Source organism: Cryptotermes secundus, unplaced genomic scaffold (genome assembly GCF_002891405.2).
Source record: "Cryptotermes secundus unplaced genomic scaffold, Csec_1.0 scaffold376, whole genome shotgun sequence".
NCBI lineage: Eukaryota > Metazoa > Arthropoda > Insecta > Blattodea > Kalotermitidae > Cryptotermes > Cryptotermes secundus.
Genome location: NW_019720708.1, coordinates 40705 through 50992, shown reverse-complemented (window position 1 = coordinate 50992; position 10288 = coordinate 40705). Strand labels below are relative to the sequence as shown.

The following is a 10288-nucleotide window of genomic DNA, read 5'->3' as shown; positions in this document are numbered from 1 at the left end:
ACATTTCCTTCCTTCATTAGCCTGTTAAGAAATCTGAGTCTATTCCCTGATGTCCTTATACCTAGGGTCACCCATCTATTTGCATACTGTTTGCTCTTTAACCATTTTTTAGGCATTGCTAATTCATAGTAATATTGGAAAGTACCTAGGAACTCATTATATGCATCATTCGCTGATTTTTGCTTAAAGACGAGCTCCCAGGTCTCTTTATCTAGTAGACTGCATAGGTATTGGACATTCTCTTCTTTATATGATCTGGCCATTCTGCATTCTCCCTCTAATCTGGTTTGCCCTTTTTTGTTCTTGTGTTGCATCTGCACTCGTATTATCTGCACATTATGGTCAGAAAATCCTGTGTCGATCGCCTCTAGATTGTATTCCCATAAGTTCTTGTTAATTATTATTTGATCTATGGCTGTTTGACTTCTGGGACCTATTCTCGTTGGGACATTCACTACTGCTTGTAAGCCATGTGAATTTAACATTGTCTGTAGTTGTGGGTCCCCTCCATTTCTTAAGAAATCTATGTTGAGGTCGCCTACAATGATAATGTTCTTCCCTTTGATTAGTATCTTGCTAATTATTGTGTCCATGGCTTCAATGAATATATTAATGTTGCTATTAGGGGTTCTGTACACACAGATGATGATTGTGTTAAATTGTGTGAGTTCGATAATACTAGCCTCGAAATGTTCTTCTTGATTTAGGTTTACGAACAAGTTATAAGGCTTTGCTTCTAGATATTCCCTGACATAGATGCATGAGCCTCCATGTTGCTTATTCTTCCTACAGAATTTTGAAACAAGGGTGTAGTTAGCAAAATTATAATAACCTATTTCTTCATCCTTCAACCAATGTTCAGTAATACATAACACGTCTAGCTGTAGTGTTTTATAAGTTAGTAGCACTTCTATGTTTAGTTTTTTGTTCCTTAAACTTTGCACGTTTTGATGAAATATTTTAATATTAGTGTTGTCTTTATATTTATTGTTGGTGACCTTGAGTATACCAGCACTATGTTTATCTATAAAAAGTCTTTACTTAGCTTGAGTGGGATTTTCCTTGTTCTGGTTGTCATGCGAACTTCCTGCCGCTCCCTCTCTGGTATCGCCACGCAGTTAGGGGCTGGGTTTACTGGATTCTCCTTTGATGTATTCCCTTGGGTATCTGCAGTCTCCTCTCCTTGTGGTTCCTCGCACTTTGCTGCCTTGTTAGTACCCTTGGCTTTTTTATCTTGGCTCTTGGTTGGCTTTATGGGCTTTTCCTGGTTCACTGTTTCTTCCTGATCTCCAATTTTATTCTGCATTTCCAAGTTTATCTCCTTCAGATTGTCCGCTTTCCATTGGATTTCTATGGGGATTGTTCCTACCTTTGTTGAGTGGCGTTCAATTTTCTTGGCCAGTTCTTTGGAGACTAACTCTTTACCGCTAGTGGTGTGGTCTGAAGCATTTGAATCCCTCTCAGAACGTGAGTTTATGTCCGCACATTTTTGTATTCTTCTGTGTAGGTAGCTTCTTACCTTACTGTGGGCTTATCCTTTATAAATGAAGAGGCCTAGCGTAGATGCAGACAGCCTTTGTAAGAGGAGACCAAAGCTCAGACTGAACCAAGAAGAGGATATTTACTTTGTAATAGGATATACATATTGAAACCAGGTTTTATTCACAGATTATTTAATGATGCTCTTTCAACTGCAGAAGTTGTATATTTTCAGGTGAGTCGGAGTGTCATTATGAATGCTGTAAGGATTGGTAGTGATAAATTTCTAGGCTTGTATCTGGGAAGAATTCATGGTTTTTCATAATCTCTCCGGGAGAGTTCCAGGATGGTACTTTCAGGTAGGCCATGACTGGCTACTTCAGAATGTTTATCTTCTCCCATTCATGACCATCTTTCCATCCAGTTCGACCTTGTATCTTCAGTTGGAGTAGTAATATTTAAGAGCCTAAGAATTCAGCAAGAATTTTTAAGGGCCCAAACATAGCTTGTTTGCAAGGTGCTGTCCTGGATTTTTCCAAGAGAGACCGGGAAACTTCAAGAGCTCACCTCAGTCAAGTTAACAGGAAACCTGATGCCTTTTATATATTCACCATGTATAAATCTTTATCATTACATCTGCATCATCCTACTTGGTTGTCCTGTTTTAGCGAAGCTTGCCTGCTCAGTGGCTGTCATTTTAAAGAAGTCAGGCAAATTTCTCATGCCTTTTGTTTTCCTGGTTAGAGGCTGTAGCAGAGATTATAAATCATTATTGTGTGGCTTCCATGTTCCAGTGTCTTGTTTATGCTGAAGTTGGCTTGAATCTCACTCATGTCTTAGATATTTGTCTGCAGCCTTTTATATTTTTTTTTTCTGCATTGGCTTTTGCTAATAGCATTTTACTCAGATTGTATAGTCTTCTGGCTTTTGCAGTGCATTGAATTGATAAATATTACATATGTTTCTGAGGACAATTCTGCCTTGTTGTCTGGGTCAAAGTCGATTGCCAGGATAATCGGTAATCCTCCCCAGGTTCAAACCAGTGCTCCTTAAATACAGATGTAGAGCATTACTGCTACACCACCGCTTCCACATCGGCTCTGGGATCTACCCAGCCTGCTGTGTAATGAGTTCCAGTGGCTTGTTTCATCAGAGTGAAACATGACGTATGTGAGCCGAACACTGACATCCATCGACGTGTCTCAGGAGAAGGCTCAGTGGTGGGCTTCTCTGAGCATTGATATGTTGGGTTTTTGGCCTTTATCCATCGTCCTGGTTTTAAGACCCAACTGAATAGGTGTTTTCCTTCACCTGAAGACGGAAACAGATCCAGTTTCCGAAACGTCGTGTTTTTATTTATCTTAAAAACCAGGACGATGGATAAAGTCCAAAAACCCAACATATCAGTGTGTTATACACCATCGTCAGAATCCTATAGTAACTACTTCTCTGAGCATGATAGTGGAATTTAATGATAGTGAATTTAATTTAATTTAATTTCATTTATTATTTAAATTCAATAAATCCTTTTTGGCCAAGCCAAGGATGTAGAACAAATCACAATTAAATCAAAATATACACGAGAACACTTCATAAAATAGAACTCACATACAGAACAGTCATAAAACGAAATTATACATAGTGATAATCAAACCACAAAAAAGTGGAAATTGTTCATGGTGTAGTCAATTGAACTACAACCCATAAAAGTTTACACAACACAAGGAAAAGGTTTGTAAGGAAACAGTCATGGTCTGATTTGAGGTACTGTACTCTGGCATTTATTGGAAGGAATGGAGGAAAACCGCGAGGTAGCTGGTGTCCTGGCCGAGATTCGACCAGAGTACCTTAAGAATACATGTCTAGAGCATTATAGCTATGGCAGCCTGCTCAGTAGTTAAAGCTGCTTGAAAATAAATGAACAAGTTAAGCAACTAAGAAGTTGTTCACTGATATCAGGACATCTAACCACAATATAACATGACTTAAACTTTTGTGTGGTGTAATCTGATAAAACTGTGTATGGATTTTAAGAAATAATATATTTTTGTCATATATGGAAAATTACGTATGTTTCTATTTATTTCCTGATTTTCACATGTCACATCCCAAAATTATTTTTTTAGTACTGTAGTGATAATATGCATTACTATGTATCACATTTATGTATACATTAAAATGTTAATATTAGATTACTTCTCTGACAGGAACACTGAGAATAACTCACTCATTTATTACATTTTAGATGGAATATTCTCTCTCTGCAATAAAATTGTAATGATCTGTGTGAAATTATGGTAACACAGTCCACAAATAGAGAACTGCATGCACTGGTTGCATGTAGTACTAATTCTGCCAGTAGATAGATATGCCTTTCTGTTGTCAGCTGTTATTTTTTCTTATTTAAGAGAACTTAATGTTAGATGATATGGTAGCAATGATGAATGTGGATATATTGTGAGTATGCAGAGCCTCTATTATGTCATAGAAACCTAGGTTTGAGCAAAGTACATGGAAGTTGTAAAACAGAAATCAATATGTCACAATAGTCCTCCCTTGAATAATTGGATTATCCACACCCAGTAAGCTCCACCCTTCCAAACACGTCTCACCCACAAATAAATGCATTTTTAATGTTATATTTGTTTTAAGGACAATTGTAAGCTTTTAGCATATTAGTGTATTTTTGTATTATTTGGAAAGTGGGCATTAATTATGTCTTTGTGACCTAAAAGTCTGAATGTCAAAATGTACAATGCACAGGCAAATGTGCTACTTTGACTTTTGATAATTCTGTTGGTATGCACCAACTGTTTGCTGGTATGCTTATGTGACTATACCAGCTGAAAAAGAGCATTCTGCAGTACATAACATGATTGTGGCTTTTATCTGAACATCTGATTGAGATAACTAATGAACCATTTGGTATGGAGGAATCATAAACACAGGCATATGAAATTTGTATTAGAGCTTCTTTTATATGTTAACATTTAATAAAATGACAGTATTGAGTGGAAGCTGTGATAGAGGACATACAGAGAAATTCTTCATATTTGGTCATCAGGGTTGTGACATCGTGTTGTCTGGTAGGGAGTACCATCATTTCAGAAGGAGAAGCTGCCTCCCAGACTACAACATGATGTAATAAACCAGAAGACCACAACATGAATATTCACTGCCATGCAAATCTTAAAAAATTTGCTTACAGAGAAATAGATCATTAAGTTGTATAATGATATGGCACTCACTGTCAAATAAGATGGCATCATATCCCAAAAGAAAGTTACCAAGTAACTTAGCTCAAGTGGTGAGGGAGGTGTCAGGTTCAAATCTTGGCCTGTAGACAAGCGACCTTTGACTGAGTTTTTTTAGTGATTTTTCTCAGTCCCTCCAGTGTGACACTAGGATAACACCTTAAATTATGCTACAACCACTTCTTCCACATCCTTTGCAGCTTGTTAGCATATTCATAATCACCAAATCATTTGATGCTGTACAGTTTGAGCTATTGACAGCATTATTAAATAAATTGCATATAAGCAAGATTTCATTGATACATGGAATTCCTGATGACCTCTGTTTATAGAATTAAGCTTCTGAAGGAATCCAAGACAGAAGTATTGTCATGTCTTCATGATCTTATTCCAAATAAAATTTTGTGAAATTTTTCACTTTTTCATTTAGAAGAATATAATGCAGCACACAGTATGGACCAGCCTGCATTAACCAAAAATTCATACTACAGAATGAAATTGATTTGGCTTATTTTCACACTGCTCAAATGAACTGTCAAGTTTCAAAAAAGGAGTTTAAGTTGGTCGTTAAAGAGATTATAGGGAGATGAGTCTGGGATGGGTCAATAAATGATCCAACCCTCAGCCTAGAAATCAACTATCCTGATTAACTTTTTCATGGGTTTTCTCAGTTTCTCCAAGCAAATGTCAGGAAAGTACCTCAGGAGATGAAACATGGTCATAGTGGAACAATGGACTACATTGTATCTTCATTTTCTTCCAGTGAATGCCTGACTCTTATTCTCTGATATATCTGAAAGTAAAAATAATATGGAACACCTCCAGCAGACAAGAATTATATACTGATTGAGAATGTTTGAAGGATTCTAGTTTTATATTAGCATGTAAAAATAAGCAGCCTTGAATGTACCACCTTTAGTATTCTCAGAAATTTCGGTCTGTGTTGAAAATAAAAATTTATGAAATGAGCTCTCACAAAATAGACTTCAGCAGAAATAGATTATGGTTGGTTTGTTTCTAAGTTATTAACTGTATGGGATCTGTAGTATTGTTCAAGACAGATATGACAGTATAGAAAATACATTTTTCTTTAATAGGATATGAAATGTTTTAAACACCATCATCATCATCATCATCATCATCATCATCACACTGTCAGGTTGGGTGATTTATAGTCCCTTATCACCTCAGCTGCTGGTTATTAATGTTGCAGGTTTTAATTAATTTTGAAATTTTAAGCTACCTTGTAATTTATTTTTAGGAAATTATATTATTCAGATAAAGCTTTAAGAGTTTTAGGATATGTTTAATATCTCATGCAATAAAAGGGCTCCTGAAGATTACCTGAAAGGTAGAAACATCTCAGGTTGGGAAACACTGTATGATAATTGTGTCTGATTGTTATTTCATATGTAAATGTTTGATGATAATACAATATGGTTTCAGGTGTTGAAATTTTATTTCCCTTCAACAGTTTCTAAGTAGTGACTTGCAGAACTTATTAAATGTTTAGTTTGAGTCATCCTATGTTATAAACTGTACTGTTTATCAGTTATACCTTTACCATCTAACAGTATGTTTCTCATGAGCTTAATTCTCCAACAGTGCATTTCAAACATTAGACTATCATCTGGTGAATACTTCAGTTACTGTGTGAGGACATTATAACAGTAATATGAAAGATATAACTCTTATAAATGTGACTTGAATGTACACAGTATGTTAGTATGTAATTTTAATTTCCTGTTGTTGACACCATCAATTTGATATTTAATTTTACATAAAGGGTTTCAGTGCAAAGAACAGTATTTCTTTGTTTCCATGGAGGTATCCACCCAATGGTAGTCAGAGAGCCAAACATGTTGTAAAGGGACATGGGTTATTTATGGTGAAGGTATAATTAAAGAACAATTTTAGGTGTTCTTTAGGATAATTAGTGTGTGATTTTATAGACTTTTGAGGCACTGAGCGTGAATTGTGCGCAGTAGATATTAAATTAAATAGCTAGTCCCATTATTTATTTCATTGTATTTTGAAAACGATTTTCTTTTCTTTAGGTCATGGTAAAACTCACAAAGATGCCGCCAGTGTCCGAGCCACACATCCCATCCCAGCTGCCTGTGGTCTTTATTATTTTGAAGTGAAGATAGTCAGTAAGGGGAGAGATGGCTACATGGGTATTGGACTCAGTGCTCAAGGAGTCAATATGAATAGGCTTCCTGGTAACAATATCTGTACATGCAGCACTTTTTTATGTAAAATGAAAGGTGCCAGTAGTTGTCTATGATAAGGAGGAAGGAAAGTTGTGGGAGGACATAAGTTTCTTGACATGTAGTTTCACCAGTGTATCTGGAATCAATTAAAATTGGGAGTTTAAATTATGGAATAGTTGTACTGTCTTCTGGTATGTGATACCCTGTAGTCCAGTAGAAGGTCACCATTGTTTCAGAGGAACATACTGCCTCCATCCTCTGGGTTAGAGATGGCGATCTTCTTTTGTACTAACTATCACATCCCAGAATAAGCACTGTTCATAGTTAACATTGTGAGAACCTCAAAGCCAACTTGAATTACAAGTTTAGAATTGTAACTTTAGTGCATCATTTTTATTCCTATATTTATTTACGTTTTTGTACTGTGTTGAAAAATCCACAACAGTATACCATTGCATGGTAACAGAAACAAATGAGGAAATATGTACATAGTGTAACAGTTCTGGTGCATTCATACCTTTAAAACTGGTAAGACTTATGCAGAATGTGTGCTGGACATAAAATGTTTCACTTTTCTCTACAAATGTTGTTCGGTACATTTTTGACGCATAGAAATATTTAACTAGTTACATTTGAGATGCATTCATCAATGTAGTTCCTCATCTAAAGTGTCCTTTATTATTGTATGATGTTATTAAAAGCTGGAATGTGTTGACAGACTTCAGTAAATCTCCCCATTATCAGACTGGAAACCTGCTGAGTAGTTCTCAGGCTGTTACTGTAGACAAACATGGTGAAGCTGACAGGCACATTTTCAACTTTTCAATGTGAATGCACCAAAAAGCTCTACATGAATGCATTAGATAGAGGAAATACAGTAAAGAGTTTTTGTCTTCTGGGATATAACACTGCGTAGTCTGGCTAATGTTAGCCAGCCTTCCAGAAGGTCACATTACATCCATCTTCAGGGTCAAAGGGGAACATGACACCTCCATCTTCAGGGTTGAAGCAGGCAGTAAGCACAGCTTCTCTGCTTGACATACTTTTCAACCCTGTGGATGGAGGCAGTGTGGTTCTCAAGAATGTTGGTTGGCTTCCACAAGTCTACATGTAATTATATCCCAGAAGACAACTCTTTGTGGCCACTGCTTTGAGAACATCACTATAGTAGTCTGCAGACTTTATCATGCATGTGGAATTAGGAATTCCAGAATGGTCTAAGACAAGGTGATGCTTTATCACCACTCCTTTTCAACTTTGCTTTAGGATATGCCATTAGGAAGGTCCAGGGAAACCAGGTGGGATTGAAATTAAATGGGACACATCAGCTGTTGGTCTATGCTGTTGGTGTGAATCTATGGGTGAAAACATAGATACCATGAAGAAAAACACACAAACTTTAATTGATGCATGTAAGGAGGTTGGTCAAGAGTGAACACAGAGAAAACCAAGTATATGTTGCTGTCTCGTCACCAAAATGCAGGGCAAAATCATGACATAATGATAAGAAAGAGATGTTTTGAAAATGTGGCACAGTTCAAGTACTTGGGAATGACGATAACAAATCAAAACCTGATTCAGGAGGAAATTAAGAGGAGATTGAACTTGGGTAATGGTTGCTACCATTCAGTCCAGAACCTTTTGTGTCCTCGTCTGTTGTCCAAAAACATAAATGTTAGATTATACATAACTATAATTTTGCCTGTAGTTCTGTATGGGTGTGAAACTTGGTCTCTGACATTAAGGGAGGAACATAGACTGAGGGTGTTTGAGACAGGGTGTTGAGAGTATTTGGACCGAAGAGGGATGAAGTGACAGGAGGCTGGAGAACACAGCATAATGAGGAGCTTCATAACTTGTACTCTTCTCCAAGTATAATTAGAATGATCAAGTCAAGGATGATGACGTGGGCAGGCATATAGCACGAATGGGGGAGATGAGGAATGCATATAGGATATTGGTGGGAAAGCCAGAAGGAAGGAGACCACTGGGAAGACCAAGGCGTAGGTTGGTGGACAATATTCAAATGGATCTTAGAGAGATAGGATGGATTGGATAGATCTGACTCAGGATAGTGACCAGTGGAGGGCTCTTGTGAACACGGTGATGAACCTTCGGGTTCCATAAAATGCTGAGAAATTCTTGAGTAGCTGCAAATTTGGCTTCTCCTCAAGAAGGGCTCAGCTCCATAAGTAAGTAAGTATGAAAAGAATAACTGTGATAATGTCTTTTGCTTGTAGGTTGGGACAAACACTCATATGGCTACCATGGTGATGACGGCCATTCATTTTGTTCTTCCGGAACAGGCCAGCCATATGGGCCAACATTCACAACAGGCGATGTTATAGGCTGTGGAGTTAATCTTATTGACAATACTTGTTTCTATACAAAAAATGGACATAATCTGGGGATAGCATTTACAGATTTACCAGTGAGTGTGTTCAGTTTTATCTTATGTTACAGTACTGAAGACTTTTTGAAATGGTTCCCATGATGTTGTAATGGATTCAGCAAAGAGATTAAAATTATTACTTTGCCAAAAGGAAAATATGGTTTATTTGACACTAGAATCCTATGTTATGATGGCAGGAATGATATATTTGATAAGAAATATTCAAGAAAAGCCCGACATTTGTAATGAATATTGTAGAACAGAGTGTATAGATGCATCCATAAGAATGTTCTTGTGGAGCATTCTTTTCAGTAAAATCACATTTGTTACTTTCCTCATAAATGTTCTGCCATGTTGCATTTCGAGATGTGTTTTTGCCAGCTTATGTACTTCATAGGCCTTGATGTTCATTTATTACAGACAAATGTGTTGTTGCACAACTGATCACATTGCATAGAGGCAGAAATGTGTTTATTTATGTAATTATTTGTATTTTGATAAATATTTACCATATCAGGAAAGAAATTTTACGTAGCAAAGAGAACTGTAGTTTGTGTTGTGTACTAATCTTTTGCACTCAGATAAGGGGCAGGTTGTAGGAACATACCTGATGTGTCCCCCATGGCTTCCTATCTCCAAGCCCAGAAAATAAAGCAATAAAAATATACACTCTGGAGATCCCCTCGGGGACTTGTCCAACAAAAAGAAAAGCCATTTGACTGGAAGCTGTGCTCTTAAATTTCCATGTTTTAGAAAAAGAGAATGCGGCTATCAGCACTCCACTTACCTTCTGAAGAGCAAAACCTGGCATTAGTCACATCTTAAGAGTCCTGTCTGCTAAACATCCCCAACTTGAAAATATAACGCAATCCAAGTCAGTCTTTGTGTCAGTGTCCCATCCAATGTAGACAGGAGGAGAGGCATCCTGGAGGTTCATGGAAATTTTGGAA

At 37.0% G+C, this 10288-nt stretch overlaps 1 protein-coding gene across 3 annotated transcripts in view; it reads left to right on the top strand.

The window, feature by feature from the left end:
• LOC111871622 (ran-binding protein 9) overlaps positions 1-10288 on the top strand; it is a 67080-nt gene that overhangs the window by 34852 nt on the left and 21940 nt on the right. For all 3 annotated transcript variants that reach the window (XM_023864854.1, XM_023864868.1, XM_023864861.1), the window contains exons 2-3: positions 6791-6955; positions 9187-9377. In XM_023864854.1, the coding sequence (XP_023720622.1) occupies positions 6791-6955; positions 9187-9377 (356 nt within the window). The remainder of the gene's footprint in view (positions 1-6790; positions 6956-9186; positions 9378-10288) is intronic.